The sequence below is a fragment of the Boeremia exigua genome, assembly GCF_020726555.1.
Source record: "Boeremia exigua strain MPI-SDFR-AT-0100 chromosome Unknown C7974scaffold_6, whole genome shotgun sequence".
Lineage (NCBI taxonomy): Eukaryota > Fungi > Ascomycota > Dothideomycetes > Pleosporales > Didymellaceae > Boeremia > Boeremia exigua.
This window is the reverse complement of record NW_025763523.1, coordinates 553913-572225: the sequence shown is the minus strand read 5'-3', so window position 1 is coordinate 572225 and position 18313 is coordinate 553913. Positions and strand designations below refer to the sequence as shown.

Below are 18313 nucleotides of genomic sequence, written 5' to 3'. Positions count from 1 at the left end.
CACAGGGTTCACGGCCACAATCCAACACTATCGATAGGAGGTAGATCGACTCCCGTCTGACATCCGTCATATTGCTTGCAAGGTTCGATCGGGTGATTGTGCTTTGTCACCAGAGCCGACGTAGCGACCAGCAATTCTTCAGCTAGGCAAGGGTTCGCGAACTGCTGTTGCAGCCATTGTGTCTGAAGGCTTTACCGGAACAAAGCTCAATTGACGAATCAGATGGTAGCATTTTCCGGTCAGACGAGAGAAGAACGCTACGTCTGGTGTGTCAAGCGATAGCCTGCAGGGCGTATGCAGCAGGGCAGATAGCTGCCGTCGGCAGGCCCAGGCTCAAGAAACGATTGATGAGTCTTGAGGTGACCCACGATCGTCCAGTCATGCCCGCGCCCTCCCAGTTAGTAGCCAAGACTTGGATGGCCATGAAGGGCGCAGGAGACGTGGTGGTGGGGCAGACTGGCAGGTGTTGGGTGACACGGCACGAAGTGCACTCCGCAACGCGAAGAATTGATGCGTTCGAGCTTGATACTGCGTCACACATGCAATAGAGTATAGAGGCAATGCACAATGCCTGCCCTGCTGTGGCAGTGCGTTGCGGTGAGACAAGAGAGGCTGCGCAAAGTGAGTGATGAGAAAGGTGGGGTTGAGAGTGGCACTATGCCCAAATATCGATAGCACCTGTGGCTGATGCCTCAAGGCGCCAGGCGGGCAAAGGCCGTAACCACGCCAACAACCCTCGACATGCGTGAACGGATGCCAACTTGGGCCAGATTGTCGAATCACGATGCTGCGGACATGGCAACTGACCTCTCTGCTTGCGCAGCGGACACGCTGATACATGCACCTTGAACATGTTTGCGCATCTCGCTCAGGAGTCGAACCGGGCGGCTGCTGGCGCACTCCTCGAACTGACATCCGTTCCTTTGTTTCATGAAGCAAGCACTCAGCATTTCCGCTGCCAACAATAGCGCACTCTGGCGGCAACCGTTGGCCGGCCTTCTGACCTTCGGGCACGCCAAATGTCTCTAGCACCCCAAAGAATCGTCGTCATGGGTAGAGGAAGTTGACCGCCCTCGCTAGCCGACCCACAAGCTTAGCCCTGCTGATGGGCGCGCCAGACAAGGGTGGTGCACCCCTGCCGCCTAAGGATGCGCCTCTAGCTTCAGGCTGCCATCCACACATGCCCAGCTGCGGTTACCAAGACTCGACAGGACATATATTGAAAGATCCCGCGCCCACCATGAACTATCACAAACCAACATCACCAACAGCTCGACACACCATATCGAGCATCGGATCTAACCATCCAAAAATCAAACGAGGTACTCTCGTCCGGGAGTGACTTCATCAACGCCTCTCTGGCTCCACTTGACATCAACGTCACCACGGCTTCCCGGCTACACTCCATCTTGAAGAAGTCAAAGACCACAACCATGCCCTCCATTTCCCGCCACGCCATGCCTACCGTCGTCCACTCCAAGCCCGTCCCCTCCAAGAAGGGGCGGGCAGTTGAATTCAACAAAGATCCCGTCCAGTCTGTGATGCGCCCAGTGACCGTCACCGAAAGCTGGGCACTGTACGACTTCGAGATGCACGCTCACAAGTGCGCATACTGCCATGACCCCTATGAGGTTCACCGCAACCATGAGAAGCTTTGCGAACTCGGCCACCGTCTCGCTCAAGACGTCGCCTCCTACATCTACAACAAGGAGGGGAGAATCTACTCTACCAAGGAGGAGGAGAACAAGATCGTCCAAGTCGAGATCCCATCCGGCTATGTCGAAGTCAGCAGCCTCTTGAAGGCTATCGAGCGCAGCTTGCGTCACAGGTCACGCCGACCATTCGTCTCCATGGACCGCACCTACCACGTCGCTCCTCGCACATCCGCTCTGCCCGTACGACAGAAGTCAGTCAAGGTCGAGCACGATAAGACAAAGACCAAGTCTTCACGACCACGATCTGGCGAGGTTGTCGACTGGCCCGACAAGGTCGAGATCAACACTGCCAGCGTGAGGCGTGGTTCTCTGTACGAGGAGGACCAAGCAAAGAAGCGACGCAGCGCAAAGTACAATGTCGAAGTCCGCGAGCCATCTGCTCGTGACCTGCGCGAGCACCGTCTCTCTGGCTACTACCGCTGAACGATCACCTGAACGGAATGAATACGCTATAATTTAAACCATGACGCAAGTCTGGTACACAAACACACGCAACTGTTTGCCATCGCAACGGCGATCCGCATAGCAACGGCTCTGCGAAGGTTCCGCGCCAGTCCGCGATGGTCGCTGCACATGCACACTGTTTCACGATTTTGCTTTGCATTTCGGAATAGGCTTTGCTGCTATTTGGAACATAATTTGGCGCAGGCATGGCGTTTACCCTGAAAAGGATGACAAAGCTTCGCGACCACATGGTACACTCCACCTTCGAGGTGTTGAGGGGAGGACGGATGACGCACGATATGATGCAAGGAGGCAAGAAGCAACTTAGTCTGGAGGAGACTACTAGTTATACGTTTGACAAATTTCAACACTTGAAATCTCATCACTGTGCCATCACGCATTTCCTGTTCTGTGCTTTGTGATCAAGAGCCGTGACCTCCATTGTCTTGCTTGAGATAGCACGGTAGCAAACAGTGCCAAAACGACAAACAGCTTGGTACGATGAAACGATTTATTCTCATCGACACATATTGGAAACAATGGTCTTGAGCAAGGCAGAATCCAGAACCCGGCATGTCCACGTTGATGTGGTGTTGCACTGAGACAGTCACACACCCTCTGACCCCAACCTGGTTCTTGTTCCTGCGGTGCAACACGAAGCGAGGGCGCAGCCGCGCCCGCAACGCTCATGTGCCAGATAAGTGCCAATACTTACCCTGATAAGCCATCTGCGACTGCTATCAGCCGGTTCAAGCCTCTCTCAACAGGCGCGTCAGCTCCATGGAGATGCACACCCTCATGGCATCTCGAGGGCCGTCCCGCGACCCTCCACCTTCATGATCAATCTTGTGGCTGCAGGAAGCGAGCAAACCTGCTGCGCTCTTCGCACGACGTCTGCGCCCAGGATGACGAAGAACTTGCAAGGCACGCGCTGACTGCATGCACACTCTCCCACCACTATCGTGGGAGATGATGTCGAAGGCTTGTCTGCAAGCAGGGTCGCGAGGGTGGAACGCGGGGCAATCAGGGTCCAGCGCCCACCACCCCATGCCTCTCAATACCACATCCCGTGCACCTGAACACCCACGACGCGGCAGGGCAGCAGAGCCACTCAAAGCTTCCACGGCGTGCTCTCCGTTCGCCGGCCATCCTCACATCGTTGCCCAAAGGGTGTGATTCGAGGAGGGACACGTCGCTTACCAGTCCAGGATACCGTTGCGGGCAGAATTCTGAGCACCGGAATCCACTTTGAAGCCTCACGATGCCCAACATCTCTGCAGAGCAGATCTGAAACAGCAGAACTTGTTGGCCGTGTTTGCGCATCGTTGCTCGATATGGAGGGCGTGGTGAAGTGGCATTCGGAATAAGACCGAGTACGCGTGGGAACGCGTGGTGCACGGCACGGGATCTGCACCTGGAGTGAGGCGAGACATGTACTTCGTACGAGATACTTGGATGCTCAGACTCGAGTTGAAGCGATGATGTACATGGAATCGCACAATTGCATCTTCCTCTATCTTGCACGCGCTTCATCGTGATGTTGACAATATGCACGCCATAATGCAACCGTACCTGAAGAGCCCAGAACACGTCTGCGATGCCCAAAACAAAAACCCACCGCACTTGACAGCGGCACCGGTGGATACCCATCCTCCATCGTGCATGGCAAACGCAACAAGTACCCGCCATCCAGTCGTGTCAACCGCTCGATTCAGGAACATCCTCGCACGCACCCATTCCACCCCGCTCCCTCTGCTAGCCGCGATAGCGACAAGGATCTCGCCGCAGCAGTGGATCTCTTCCTCCCACCCTCACCGACTTCTGCCCACCGGTCCCTCTGCACGCTCCCGCGCGCATGCACTCATGTGGGCCACCGGTGAGGCTGGCGCCCGGCTCTGCGCGTCTGTGAACGACGTGTGTTGAGACTCGAGTGAGGAAGTGGACCACGGGCGCGCCCGCAGCCACGCTCGCACCCAACGCGCTTGCGCTGAAACGCGCCTTGAGCGTCCGGGACTGCCAGTTGTCGTGGGGTAGGTTGGTGCCGCACCGGATTTCAACGGCGCGCTTTGGCACAGCGCGTCGACGTGTGCAATTGCTTCCGGCTCTACCCTGGCACGCTGCTAACGACGCTCTGCTCTTCATCAACGTCCACGGGACAACGCTGTTCCATCATTACCGGACGCAGGGCTATGCTCGCATTGGGACGGGCAGAAAATGTGTTCGCGATTGGACGGCCGGTGATTGCATTGTTTGGCGTCGCGATCGGTGGTGCTGAGGCGTGCCGGGGCGCAGCAGGGCTGAGTGAACGCCCGTTCAGGTTCGCAAACGCACGTGAGTGTGGAAATTGGTGGTGGCTCAGGATCGCCGCGCCCGTCGCAGGTGACGTTGCTTGGGGTCCGGTTTGAGGTCTGGCCATGGGCATCCGAAGGCCGGACTGGTGCTGCTTGGTGTGCGCGCTCGATCGAGTGGTGAGAGTTGGGGGCCGGGATCACGTGGCTGCTGGAAATAGAGACGGACGCTATGGGAGATCGGCTGTTTGAAGGGTCATGGCAGGAGCTCGTTCTCATCTGGGTCGAGCGACGAATGGAAGACGGGTTTTCTGCCAGATGTGGCTTGAGGTTTGCATTGAGGATTCGCGTTTGGGACTACCGCTGACGACACAGTGCGAGTGGTCCGTAGCCGATGATCAAAGTCAGGATCATTTCAGGTTATTTGTAGCTTCAGACCTTGAAACACTCCTCCGAGAAGTCGAGAGCGTTGGATCTGCCGCAGTTCGAGGAGGTCTCTGCACTGTGGTGAGCCGTGAAACGTCCAGCAAATGAAGTCGTACCAAACGACGCTTCAGCACGTACCTGTTGCACTTTCTGCAGAGGTACATTCGAATAGCTTGGAAGTTCTGTTTGTGTGCCAAAATAAGTTCAATGCAGCGTGATCTAATTAAGTCGTAGATATCAAGTTTCCATTAACGCCAGGCCCAAACTCCTCGACCCAATACACCCACCACCACGCTTACACCATACTCGCCGCTCCATCCGCTCCCTCATCAGTGCTGACTCTCGGCTCTCCATCCCCATCCAAAAGTGGCGCATACCCATTCTTCATCCCACCGTTCAGTCCACCACCAAAACTGTAGTCTCGCCCGATCCGGTACCCTCCGACCGTGAACGAGAAACTCCCACCCTGACACTGCGGACAACTCGCCGGATACGTCTGACCCCCTTGCACCGCATCGCGCAGAAACGTCCAGACGAAGTACCCATGAATGAGCCTGATTCCATTAGTGTCCACATGCACGCAGGTCAGTCCACGCGCAACTCACAGATTGCAGATCAAGAAGTTCGTCCCATACACCGCCAGCACAATCCCGTGCCGCCTCCGCGACCCTACAAACACCCACGCCAGCACCAGACACACCGCCAGCCCCACCCCAAGCACGAAATCCGCGATGAAGTGCAGCGGCGTGCCTGCGAGTCCGCTGGCCTGGCAGCCGCAGCGCCGCTCGTTGGCGAGCAGTAGCGCGGCGAAGGCGGCGGAGAAGAACAGCGGGAGGATTCCGATGGCGGGGTTGACTTGCTCGAGCATGATGCCTGAGATCAGGAGGATGGTGAAGGCGGGGGCGAAGGTGGCGAGGGAGAGGGCGCGGAGGGCGTGGGGGGTGGACTTGGTGAAGATGGTGAGGTTCATCATTGTGGATGGACGGTTGATGCTGGTCTGTTTGAAGTCACGAAGTATGAATAGAGAGGAGGTGCTTTGCTGTTGCCCATATATGCATTATGCTGTCGGGGACCTAAAATCTCAGGCCCCCCGTGCCTCACGGCGCGGAAGGTGTCGCTGAGGCTGATGCTGAAGAGACCCACATGTGAGGTTAAACAAAGTACGCGGTCCTACTTGACTGGTATTTTAGTGGACGGCGGGGTGTTGATCTTTACACATTTCGGTTGTTTCGGAGACTTGCAGAAGGCGCAGCAAGGATGTGCGGGAGGCCCCAGAAGGCGGAGCATTAGGTACCTAACCCCGCAAGGCTGACTGGTGGCGCTGATCCGTATGTTGTCACACCAGACAACGTATTCAAAAGAAGTAGGCAAGCCAAAGCTCAGGTGAAGTTGATTGAGTAAAAATCTGTGTGCCAACAGTGAGATGGAATGAGATATTTTAGAGTCACGTGATCTACAGTATGACCAGGAGACAGGTTCCGGCATCGAACACAACCTTGAAACCATATCCTGAACATCACGAAGGCTCGAAAGCTGTGAGATAATAATCAATGCATATATACTAGGTATCAATCCGCTACTGAATCGCAAACGAACCTACGATCTCATTACTTCACTCAGGCACGTCCGAGTTGCCACCGACGTAGCTGCAATGCAAGAAACGAAGTAATAATAGCATCGATAGGCAGCTTTCTAGTTGATATAATCGCGCTTAAGTGGAGGCATTCAGTTGTGATTTGGAAGCCTATTGGTTGTGCTAAAGGATACTTCGATCCTACAAAACTGCCAAGAAGCAACTCGGACATGTCTGGGTGCAGTACTCTTGTACACAACCTCTCCTATTTCCTGTCACTCTTGCACCTTATGCCCTCTCAATCGACCTCCCACGCCCATCCTCCTGCAAACCCGTGACACTCCACCGACCCGCCCCTTCCACATCCCCACCCCAATACCTCGCAATCTCCCCCGCCAGCACCCTCCCCTCCAGCTTTGGCATCCCTCTCGCCACCCCCACCGGACTGATACCCTTAGCATGCGCCTTCGCGAAAATAACATCTAATTCCTCAAGGCTCCTTCCCTTGGGCTCCGGAAAGAGAAAGTACACCGCCGGCAGCAGCGCCGCATTGAACACCGCAAACATGGTGTACGTATTGTACTGCAAATTCGCAAACGCTGGAGGAGTTATCATCACAATGAGAAAATTGCTAAGCCAATTGGAACAAGTTGACAGCGCGTTGGCCTGGATGCGGATGCGCAGACTGGTGATCTCGGCGGGGTACAACCAGGACATGCCCAGCCAGCCGATAGCGAAGAAGGTGTTGAAGCCGAACAGGAAGACTGTGGCTACCACGCCGTAGCGCGTGGATAGGCGCGGGGCACCTAGTTCGTCGATGACAGCGGTGGACGATGAGCCCGCGAGGATCGCCATTGATGCCATTTGCCCGAAGGCGCCGAACAGCATCAGGCGGCGCCGGCCGGCGCGTTCGATCAGCGGAATGGCGAGGAGGGACGCGAGGAAGTATTCAGTGCCGTTGGCGGCGGCGAGGAGGCGGGACATGGAGGGCCCGAAGCCGAGGGAGTTTTCGAATACGAAGGTGGCGTAGTAGGTCTGGGGTGGGTTAGGGGTGACTTCTTCGTCGGCTTAGAAAGACTTACGATGAGGTTGATGCCGCAGATCTGTTGGAAGAATTGTGATGCGATACCGAGGAGCGTGCGGCGCAGGTTCTGTGAAGGGCCGTTGGTCAGGAGCTCGCGCATCTTAAATTCGCCCAGCAAGCTCTGGGCCGCAAGGGCTTCATTAATATTGGACAGTTCCAGGGCGACGACGTCCGAGTTGATGTCTTCGTCGGCGAGACGCGAGAGGAGCTCTTTTGCTTCTTGTTCGCGACCACGCATGATCAGCCAACGGGGGCTGTCCGGGAGATACAGCAGCATGTACCTGTCGAAGGTCAGTATTCGAGAAAGTCTTTGGGGTCTGGGGGCCAGTACATGACAATGATTGTGAAGAAGGACTGGAAGGCGACAGGGAATCTCCATCGAACGGAGCTGTAGCTTGCGCCTGCAGGGAGGAAGTAGAAACCATAGCCGACCCAATACGAAATCATGATACCAGCTGTAATGATGGCGCCTGATGTGATGATAAGTCGTCCTCGTTTCTCTGGTTTGGCACATTCGGATTGCCACGTCGGAATTGCTGCAAAAGTCAGTCTAGCCTATCTACACAAGGCGAAATAGCTTACTCGAAGTCACCATGCCATTGCCGACTCCACCGACAATTCTGCCCACGATCAAAACTGCGTAGGCGCCGACGTCTCCGCCATTGGTGCCGCCTGCAGCTACCTGGAAGATTGTGCCAACGATCATGATGAAACTCCCCCAGAAAGTGGAACTTTTGCGACCCCAAACCTCACCATAGAAGAGGATGAGTACTGCACCGAGAAAGCATCCGACTTGGTACAAAGCAACAGCCGCGGCCTGGGTGTTCGCGTCGCCAGTACACATACGCTCATCTCTGATGGAATTGTCTGGCGAATCGAGCCAGCAAATGTCATTCGCGCGCGACAGCGGCGTCATGAGTGGGAAGTGTCGCTGGAAGTCGTTCAGGGTCAGAAGACCGGACATGACACCTTGGTCATACCCTGTTGCACATTAACAACAGATTGGCCGTGGGAACTTGTAGAAACGGACCGAACATAAGGAAGGCCAGCCAGGACGCCCACGCAATGCCGTTGTTGAGGGCTTTGCCGCGAAGTCGACCGAGCCCAGGAACATCCCACTCCGGTAGGTCGCCTAGTCCTTGGAACATGCCCGTGATGCCGCCTTTGCGGCCGGAGGCTTTCTCTCTAGCAACCCTTTCTTCATGGTGTGTTGTTGACGTGTCGTAAGGTGCCTCATTGTGTGAGAAAAGAGTGTTCTCAAAACGGTCATCTTGGGTCTTCTCAGACTTCTCTGAGTTCCTCCTGGAGTCCATGGTCGCGTTGAAAGAGGCGACTGTAAGGCCCTTGGCTAAGCGTAAAACACTGTGGACAGACTCAGGCGTCGGCGCCATCTTATATACGTCACCGTAGCTTCGGCTCAGTGAATTGAGAGTGACGATAGTGATCGGGTGTGATCCGCTCTGAGCCAAGCAATCTCACACTACTGTCTTGTCCTTCTCCAGACGGGATTCTTAGCCCCACCTTACGGTTTCCACCCCCAGAGAAACAGAGATTGGGCCTGGCCGGCTTGCCGCTTTGAGTACTCCGGTATGTTTGTGGAGAAAGAGGAAGAGAGACGCAAGTCCTGATGCGGCTCAAGCAACCCTGTTCTTGGAGTGGATCCACTCAGCCTCGATGCGAACAAGATTCGATGGAGGGTGCAGACTTTTGTAATGAACGTAATGAATTCTATAGCATTGGCAGCATGAGGATTACCAATCTACGTAGTGCGTGAGAATGTTATGAATACCTTTGGACCTTAGCATCGACGAGGTTGAGTGTAGACGAGGCCCCTGTTGTCATCATGCAGCTTAGGGTGGTGAGGGCGAAGTGCCGCTGACGCCCACCGGTCAGGACGCGCCACATATCAATGGCAACATGACTCTGGGCATTGAAGCTGCGTTATCTTGGAGATGGCCTGTGTTGATAGGAAATCGACATTGTAAGGGCACAGCCAAGAGCGATGACGAGCGCCTCAGCAGTCCGCTAACTTGGCAACTAGCGTACTCGTAAAGCTGAGTGCCGGTGCCGAACTCCGGGTCGTGGTCGAACACCTCGTACACGAGGGTAAAATCATTGAAGAAGCAGTCATTGCTGCGTACAGCGTGGACGGACATTCAAGGTGACAATGAGTCTCTGAATGGTTGTATAATCGTGCATTTCAAGGGCTCTTGCCCGATATCTGCCGAATCCATCTATAACGCCAGGCCATGCTGTGTATGGTACAGTGTACGTACAATAGGCGTACATATCTTCGACGTTGTGGTATCATTTGCGTACGGTGTGCGATGGCGTTCCAACATGGCGCCCCGCCCGCTGTGTGCGTGTAGCACCCTCCCGTCTACACCCTTCCACTCAACCAGAGCCCTCCATATCCATCGTGTCGTGAAGGTAGGTAGTGTGGTACCGTGTAGCCACTCTACTTCTTTCCACGCTTGGCTTCAAGGAAGAGGACTTGCTTCCGCACTGCGATAATGTCAGCCATACACCGCACTGTCTGCGTCTACACCGTCGTGGCCAGTCCAACATCTTCTCGTCTCCTCTCAATGACACGCAAAATCTCGAATCACATGGAAGCGCGTGTATTCCAACTCATGGCTCGGGCGTAGAACAGGAGGGCGTACCAATGGGATCGTATTTGAGCATGCTCAGCGGTTGATGCGCACGCGGCCGTTGCATTGTCCGGTAGTAACCAGTCATGGCCATCGATATGAGGCGTACCATGATGGTACGAGACTTTGCTATAGCCAGCTCGTCAGCGCAGTTCTCATAGTCCGGATGAAAGCGCATTGGCTGAGGCGCGTGTGCGCAGGGAGCCCTGCACGTTTCCGGCATCTCCACAACACCTGCAGATCCCTGCGACAGAAATTGGACGTAGCTGCGTACCTTTCTTGGCCATCGCGGCGGTGACTGGCTGTGATGCTGGCGACGGCGGTCGTGATGTCGAATCGTGAGGTTTCCGCCGTCTCAAGGCTTGGCTTCAGAGCGCTTTGACCAATCAGCTGCCATTGAAGCCCGCAGGTCGCTCCACCCCGAACCTCACAGTGCACTGCGTGTCTCTACATCAGTGTACAGGTCGCTGCAATGCTGCAATGCTCTCTTCCGTGCTGCTGTTATTGCTGAGCGCGTCCACGGCCGTCGTCTCGGCGGCGTCGGACTACCACGAGCAGCTGCTTCTGCGCCCGCTCCCCCAGGACACGCTCCTCGCGTCCTTCAACTTCCGCGGCAACGAGAGCCAGGCGGCTTTCGAGCAGCAGAACTTCCGATATGTGCCAAGGTCGCTGGGTCAGATCCTGCAGCACGCCCATGCACGCGAGCTGCATCTGAGATTCAGCGTGGGGAGATGGGACGCCGAGAGCTGGGGCCAGCGTCCGTGGCAGGGCTCGCGGGAGGGAGGGACCGGCGTGGAGCTATGGGCGTGGATTGAGGCCGAGAGCGAGGAGCAGTAAGACTGCCCGCCTGCTGTGAAGCGCCGTCTAACCTGCGACAGGGCCTTCGCACGCTGGCTGACCCTCACTAACGCCTTGTCTGGCCTCTTCTGCGCCTCCCTGAACTTCATCGATGCCACCAAGACGACGCGCCCGGTCATGGCCTTCTCGCCAGAGGGCGACCACCGTAATGCCCCCAACCTGCATCTACTGCATGGCACGCTGCCGCACGAAGTCGTCTGCACCGAGAACTTGACACCCTTCCTCAAGCTGCTCCCCTGCAAAGGTAAGGCCGGCATCTCGAGCTTGCTGGACGGACACAAGCTCTTCGACGCGTCTTTCCAGACCATGGCCATTGACGTGCGCCCCGTGTGCGCCCTCGAAGACGGCACTTGCTCGCTGGAGATGGAGCAGTCCGTGGATATGGTCTTGGACATTGCTCGATCGAAGCGCCCGCACGACAATCCAATTCCCCGCCCTCTGCCTATCGACCAGATTGAGTGCGACACCTCCAAGAGCTACAATGCGCCCGACACCTGCTTTCCCCTCAACAAGGGCACCGAGCCAGCCTGGACGCTGGAAGACGTCTTTGGCAAACCTCTGAAAGGATCGTGCCCGTTGGTTGAGGAGAGTGAAGACTCCAGCACTGTCTGCATCAACACACCGCCAGAGCGTACCATTGATGTCAAGTCTGAAGGCCAGTTCAGCGAGTCGCGGCTTGCTTCGGGTTCCCTCCGCTGCTACAAGCCCGCAGCCGGAATAAACTTCGATCTAGTCCTGCCAGAACAGAAGATGACAACTGGGTTAGTCCGTGCCGACCCCCAACTCTTCGCTGCCCGATCAATCAACGGCCACGGCCAGGAACGCGGCAGCATCCAAGCAATCATCAAGAACCCATCACCCACCGAGCCCGTCGAATTCGTCTACCTGGAGTCGCTCCCGTGGTTCATGAAGCCCTACCTGCACACCCTGCGCGCCCATGTCGACACCTCTCCCACCAGCCCCATCAAAGAGACTTACTACCGCCCCGCCCTTGACCGCCAGCGCGGCACGCACCTCGAACTGCGCCTGGTGATACCCCCGAGCTCAACACTCACCCTCACCTACGACTTCGAGAAGGCCATTCTGCGCTACACCGAATACCCTCCCGACGCCAACCGCGGCTTCGACGTTGCTCCGGCGGTCATTCGCGTCCTCTCGCCCCCCGCACAGGATGCAAAGGGCGTGTACATCCGCACCACATCGCTGCTGCTGCCGCTGCCCACGCCCGACTTCAGTATGCCGTACAACGTGATTATTCTCACGAGCACGGTGATGGCGCTCGGATTTGGTAATATATTTAATTTGCTGGTGAGAAGGTTTGTCGGCGCGGAGGAGGTGCCGGCGCCTAGGGGTCTCAAGGAGGTTCTGGCGGCGAGGATTGCAGGGCTCAGAGCGAAGCTGGGGAGATGACGTACTTTGTAGTAAGAATTGGAGCGTGTGATTTTCGGTTTTTGCTCTTCACCGTAAGTAGAGAGTGTGAGTGTGGTCTGGCGATCGTTGCACTTGAAGCGCGCTTTCCTGTAACACTTGTGTGAACACTAGCGTCTATTTTTCACGCCATCCTTCCAGCCTGCCTCTTACCACTAGATGGTTGCTGTTACCTACGACGCCAGGGGCAACATTGCACCCAAAAGCAGTCTCACCTCCCAATGTCGTAGTCTTCTACACACACCGCGCCGTCACCACCCAAGGCAGCACTTAGCCCGTCGGCAGCCACAAGAACCTATCTGCGTCGCGCACGTCCTACCTCTGTGCACGTAGGTGCCTAATCTCCTCGTTGACTGCAGCAAGAGCAGCAGCTAGGGAGCTGCTCCTTCGACGCTACTTCACCTCTCTTACACCTCGCTCACTGATAGCAAGTGCGAGCCGACAACGAAATGGACGAAGCAGCAGCTTACCGCAAGGGCATCGAGGTCAACTATCTCCTGAGTAGGCTCGATAGTCATGAGGGCCACATCATCGCAATCGAGCAAAGGATACAAGACTTGTCAAAACACAACAAAGGCCGAACGGAGGGCATAGATTACGTCTCTATCCATGTACCAAAGACTACGGACTGGATCAGGGAGGCAGTGCTCTAAACGAGTACTTAGGTGCGATATATCCAGATACTGCTACAATGTGTTCTACATGCTGATGTAGACAGAGAACCAACACTCTATGGCCTACAAAGATGAACGGCTCATAAGGCTGCAAAAAGAGCTGGACGAAATCACATCTACGAATTCCCAATTCCGAACCGAGAACACTACACAGAAGGACATGATAGCTAACTTGGAGCTATCAAACACGCGCATAAAGCAAGAGAAGAGCTCGCTCGAGGAAGACATCCAACAGGCCTCAAATGTCATTAAAAACATGCAGGGGTACCGAGAGCAAAGCGATCGGCAGCAAAAGTCACCGCGAAAACGCATTAACGCTACTGTGGATACTCTAGAGGATACCGAGAAACAGCTTGCTACGAAGACCAGTGACCTTCAAGCAGCCCTGAACACCATAGAGAAATGCAACAAAGATCTTGTTGACACCGAGAACAAGTATTCATCACTAAAACAGTCCTCTAACACCAAGATCCGAGAGATGGAGGCCGAATTGGAACAACACCAGAAGACTGTTATTCAAAAAGACATAGCAGCTTCGAATCTTGGATTTTCATCCGACAGCGAGATTGCCAGGCTAAAAAACACTGTCCAATCGCACCAGGAAACCGTTGCTAAGAAAGAGGCAACACTATTATCGTTGAACAAAGAAATTTCGGAGATGAAGGCCATGATCGCCAAGCATGAGGGCATGCTCACCCAGCAGGAGGGCACAATCGCTGAGAAGGAGGAACTACTCGCCGAGAAGGAGGGCATCATCGCCAAGCAGGAGGGCATGATCACCGAGCAGGAGGATATGATCGCCGAGAAGGAGAAATCAATCGCTAAGAAGGAGAAATCAATCGCCAAGAAGGAGAAATCAATCGCCAAGAAGGATAACACCATTGCTAGAATGGAGAACACCCTTACTGAGAAGGGGGAAATAATTGCTGAAATGGAGAACACGATCACTCAGAAAGACGGTATCATCACTGAAAAGGACGCAACTATTGCCAAGAAAGAGGATACTATCCTCGAGAAGGATGCAGCAATGGCTGAGAAAGAGAACACCATCGCTGAGAAAGACGCAACCATTGCCGAGAAGGTGGAAGCTCTTTAGCTCAGGAACTGACGTCTAAGAACAAGATCTCAGAACTGGAGGAAATAATCGCCAAGAACGAAGAAACACTCTTAACACTTCGAACAGCGTCTGACAGTACAGTTAAAGAGGTTCAGGATGAGCTTCAAGCGTGTAAAGGTCTCGTTACATTTCACAGAGACGCTTCCAACAAGACTAACTGCGAACTGACAAATCTGTACGAAAGAGTTAGAAAGGAAGCCGACGAACACCATACGGAAACCAAGGACCTTCAAGAGAAGGTTAACACTCAGAAGTCTGCACTCGAGGAGCTCCAAAAGCAATTAGCATCGCTAGAGTTGCAGAGCCAGAATGCTAGGACATCCGTGGACGCCAAAAAAACACAGCTAAATGAAGATCTGGCCGTCGTTAGAAACGAGCAAGAGGAGGCAGAGTTCGAAGTTGAACTTCATATGGACATGATAGATTGGGCGATGGCCAGGCTCGCAAGAACTGCCAACATGTTGGCTCCACGCCCGTGTGCTGAACACAACTCTGCAGAAAACATCAGCGAGGCTATGAATGCCTACTCTTCTGCAGCTCATGCTCTTATCAACAAGAGAATCCAACACCTACAGAATTGCTCCACGAATTGGAAAGAGAGGGCTCTTGCAATACGCAAGTGTCGCAGCAAGTCACTGATCGGTGACCCTCTGGGATCACAGAGAAGGCTCAGATCACATGATCTTGCTCACCTTGAGTGCACGACGAGTCCAAGCTACAGTAACCTCCGATCGGCTCGGTATTTCGGCCTGATCAAGCTCTGAAACAAGGTATATATTTGAGTAGTTGCAACGCCTTAGAGAAGGTAGAGAACCTGATCAATTCACTCAATTACTTGTTCCGTTTCTATCGGTCAATTCGGTTGTTCGTGATCCCCAATCAACAACAGCAAGGAACTCTTAGAAGCTAGAGAAGCCGAACACAACGCGAGTCTAACCGCAGAGTTACTATCAGCTGGGCTAAAAGAAAGCAACGGATTGAAATAAGAAAAGCGCAAAGAGACAGTGCCGAGTCCTTACTGGTTCTATCCCGTGCCAACAACTCTGCACAGTGACAATGCTGGTCATCATCCATCTCGGCGCAGCCGCCCATTTAATGCCACCCGACATATGTATCGCTGCCCCACGGTCAACTCGTTCAGCCCGAGGCTCTTTATTAACAAGGCCCGGCCAATGGGAGGCCTAGGAGGTCTGGCAATTTCATCACCAAATCTGATGTCCAAGTTAGGGATATACGCAATGAATTACTTAGTTCAACGAACAGTATAACTCAATCTCATTCATGATGTCCTCTCTTAATACTCGCTCGTTATACTAGATGTCCTGCCAATCTTGAACTATACCTGATCTGTCGGCTCGAAGAACCGACTCAGGCTTATAACGAGGTCTGGGATCGGACCGGAGTTTCGGCAGAGTCTCCACAAGTACGCTACTTCGTATGCAACCCTGGCGAACTTTGGTACCGAATGACCTGCGCTGATCCTCGTCCCAAGCCTGCACGTCTGGATTCGAGACACATAAGCCATATAGTATAGTCGTTGGCGATATGTGCAGACCCCCCCTATACATGGAATACCATGTGGGAAGGCCTAGGCCCTCCCACGTGTAGGCATGCAGGTGTCAATGAAGGTAGATTAGGGGTAGGGAGCAGGCAAGCCCCTGATATACAGTTACTATGTATGACGATACTTCTGAAGTTATGATAAGTAACGTTGTGTTCTCTCAGTGGCTGTTGTAGTCTAGGTCTATAGTACCACGGTATAGATAAGGGATAAGGGAAGGCCTAGCCCTTTCCCTTACCTGCATAGACTGAGCCTTCCCCTATATCTAGGCATACAGATTTTCTAGCCAACGAGAGAGCTTATGTGCCTAGCATGCAACTAGCACGTCACTGGCAATGTGTACAGTACCATATGAAGGGGGAGTCCGCACATACTTACAAGCACCGATAGTCTCAATGCTATAAAGATAGCAAAGGGCCCACAGTTGACATCGGATTGGTCTTGTTGGGGGCAGTCCCCGATTTTTAATGAAGCCGAGAGCAGACGTTGTTAGACTTTGTGAGGCGATTGAAAGCACGTAGATATCGGTGCTTGTCGATATGTGCTGACCACCTCCTACCTTGGTACAGTATACTGTCACGGTCATGAGCCAGGTACCTATGCACCCTAATTGGCTAGATAGCTATAGGATGCGTGTGTAGGATATAGGTGAGGGCTAGACTCTATATACAATAGTAGTGCAGGGTACCTATAACGGGTACAACGACCAAACTCCTTTATACCTACAGTACTACTCTATCAGGTACCTACCTAGGCAGCCACTCACAGAGGCCACGGAATAGTTACACCGTCACTAAACTTAGGCTAGGTAGAGATAAGAAGAGGCTTGCCTATCTATAGATACCTAGAAGATGCCTGGCACCTTTACGTAGGATGTTACAGGCACCTAGGTATATAGGACGCTCTCTGACAGCGGGGCTTCCCGTATGATGTACCAAACTAGGGGTGGTCTGCACATTTCAGCAAGCATTATACCCTCAAGATTGAAAGCAATATCAAGGCCCAGAAACAGACAATCGGACTGACGGCAAAGGCGTATATTCGATCAGACCTGGGACGCTGTCGCCAGCGACTAATTTCAATATTCTATTGGGTATCGTAAAGACAACGTATTCCTACCCCAGTCTATCCCATTTCCCATCCCCTACGGCTCCCCGTAACCCGCAAGCCCCTCGCACGGCAAATAGTTATTCTCAATGAACGCCGAATCCAGCCTGATCCCTTCAACTCCCTCCCACACTTCCTCCCCCCCAAACGGCGGCATCTTGGCACTTACGCTCCCCCTTACAACCTCAATCTCCTGCGTCACGCTCGTATTGAACAACCGCACCATGTTGTCGCAACTCCGCCCGTCCGCAAACGACGGCTGATTCGTCACATTCCTGAAAAACTCCAGCCCGACCCCGCCCTCAGCTTTCTCGAACCGCGTGCGTACATACGCTGCCCCGGCCTCGGCCACGGCCTCGAAGGTGGTGGCCCCCGGAGCCCCCGCGACGGAGGCATATGCGTCGCACGCTGGCGCAAATTCGGACTCCAGCACTTCAGTCCCGTACTCGCGCGCGCCGCCCACCGCGATGCTGTGCCCCGCGCTCAGCAGTAGCGCAGGCGCCCACCGGAAACTCGTGTGTCCGTCGCCCAGGATATCGAGGAAGGGGAACTCAATGCCGGCGCGCGAGAAGTCCGGGATGATGTAGCCGAACGCCTGGACATCGTGGTCGTGGACGGCTTGCAGGATCGCGGGGTACATGTCAGCCGGGAAGCTGGGCAGGAGGGCCCGGTAGGCGTGCGTGAGGATTGTGTAGCTGGGGGGAATGAGGGAACGGGCCACGGTCAATGGGATAGGGAGGAGGGTTATGGTGCCGTTAAGAGTACCGGTTGCGTTTGAGGGGTGCAAGTGGGCGATTGGGTTGGGGAGGTCGTGGGTTTTGCAAAGGGGTTCCGTGGTGGTGGTGAAGGGCGGTAGTGGGCTTGGTGTGGCGTAGTAGCGGTACGCCAGCAGCGCCAGGAACGAAAGCGCAAGCCAGCTTCGTCTGGCGGCGGGCTGTGACTTCGAGTACACACGTGGTGGTAGTAGGGCCAGAACGGGGTGGCACAGCAGCGCGAGGTCGAGCCAGGAGAGGTCTTGCATGGGGAACAGCATCGCGGCGCTCCAACAAAAGAACGAGCCAGAAATTACAGTGAATGCCCAGCAAAACCGGCTCCACGGTTCCCTACATATGAAGAAGCCTGTCGGCTCCTCCTTCCATCTCAGAATCCGGAACACGTCCTGCCGCGCCTCAGATGCGCGTCTGATCGCCCTCACCCCAACACGTCGCCCAACCCGTACACCGCACGCGCGGGACCAAACGACCCGAGCACATAGCGGTCGACTAACACCGTTCAACCCTGCGAATGCGCGCGCTGCGTCCGTCCCAGCGCCGCGAAGTCTGCACAAAGCTCCTTAGCGCCTGGAAGCCTCAGGATCCGAGGAGATCACCGGTCTGTGAGCATTACA

At 54.7% G+C, this 18313-nt stretch overlaps 8 protein-coding genes across 8 annotated transcripts; 3 read left to right on the top strand and 5 right to left on the bottom strand.

Moving 5' to 3' along the window:
- The first annotated feature begins 1174 nt into the window (after positions 1-1174).
- Positions 1175-2345, top strand: C7974DRAFT_182040 (uncharacterized protein). The gene has a single exon (XM_046136372.1). The coding sequence runs from the start codon at positions 1434-1436 to the stop codon at positions 2136-2138; it is 705 nt and encodes a 234-aa protein (XP_045996918.1). The 5' UTR covers positions 1175-1433; the 3' UTR covers positions 2139-2345.
- A 671-nt stretch (positions 2346-3016) lies between these two features.
- Positions 3017-4277, bottom strand: C7974DRAFT_182061 (uncharacterized protein). The gene has a single exon (XM_046136374.1). The coding sequence runs from the start codon at positions 3846-3848 to the stop codon at positions 3183-3185; it is 666 nt and encodes a 221-aa protein (XP_045996917.1). The 5' UTR covers positions 3849-4277; the 3' UTR covers positions 3017-3182.
- A 670-nt stretch (positions 4278-4947) lies between these two features.
- Positions 4948-5944, bottom strand: C7974DRAFT_182051 (uncharacterized protein). Its single transcript, XM_046136373.1, has 2 exons — positions 5479-5944; positions 4948-5427 (listed from the first exon to the last, which is right to left on the bottom strand). Exons 1-2 carry the CDS (start codon positions 5844-5846, stop codon positions 5169-5171), a joined length of 627 nt encoding a protein of 208 aa, XP_045996916.1. The 5' UTR covers positions 5847-5944; the 3' UTR covers positions 4948-5168.
- An 800-nt stretch (positions 5945-6744) lies between these two features.
- Positions 6745-8843, bottom strand: C7974DRAFT_310842 (uncharacterized protein; the record flags this gene model as incomplete). The annotated part of the gene is given in 6 exon segments (XM_046138287.1): positions 6745-6873; positions 6888-7481; positions 7529-7811; positions 7862-8066; positions 8113-8511; positions 8561-8843. 6 exon segments carry the CDS (start codon positions 8841-8843, stop codon positions 6745-6747), a joined length of 1893 nt encoding a protein of 630 aa, XP_045996915.1.
- Positions 8844-9701: 858 nt separating this feature from the next.
- Positions 9702-10502, bottom strand: C7974DRAFT_393927 (50S ribosomal protein L33). The gene is made up of 3 exons (XM_046141831.1): positions 10456-10502; positions 10194-10310; positions 9702-10035 (listed from the first exon to the last, which is right to left on the bottom strand). The coding sequence occupies exons 1-3, from the start codon at positions 10466-10468 to the stop codon at positions 9989-9991; spliced, it is 177 nt and encodes a 58-aa protein (XP_045996914.1). The 5' UTR covers positions 10469-10502; the 3' UTR covers positions 9702-9988.
- A 105-nt stretch (positions 10503-10607) lies between these two features.
- On the top strand, positions 10608-12538 carry C7974DRAFT_182016 (GPI transamidase component GPI16 precursor). Its single transcript, XM_046136370.1, has 2 exons — positions 10608-11014; positions 11060-12538. Exons 1-2 carry the CDS (start codon positions 10662-10664, stop codon positions 12447-12449), a joined length of 1743 nt encoding a protein of 580 aa, XP_045996913.1. The 5' UTR covers positions 10608-10661; the 3' UTR covers positions 12450-12538.
- Positions 12539-12973: 435 nt separating this feature from the next.
- C7974DRAFT_182018 (uncharacterized protein) lies at positions 12974-14273 on the top strand. The gene is made up of 2 exons (XM_046136371.1): positions 12974-13132; positions 13186-14273. The coding sequence occupies exon 2, from the start codon at positions 13200-13202 to the stop codon at positions 14235-14237; it is 1038 nt and encodes a 345-aa protein (XP_045996912.1). The 5' UTR covers positions 12974-13132; positions 13186-13199; the 3' UTR covers positions 14238-14273.
- A 2201-nt stretch (positions 14274-16474) lies between these two features.
- C7974DRAFT_376024 (uncharacterized protein) lies at positions 16475-17959 on the bottom strand (the record flags this gene model as incomplete). The annotated part of the gene is made up of 3 exons (XM_046140251.1): positions 16475-16481; positions 16586-16623; positions 17096-17959. 3 exons carry the CDS (start codon positions 17957-17959, stop codon positions 16475-16477), a joined length of 909 nt encoding a protein of 302 aa, XP_045996911.1.
- Positions 17960-18313: the final 354 nt, after the last annotated feature.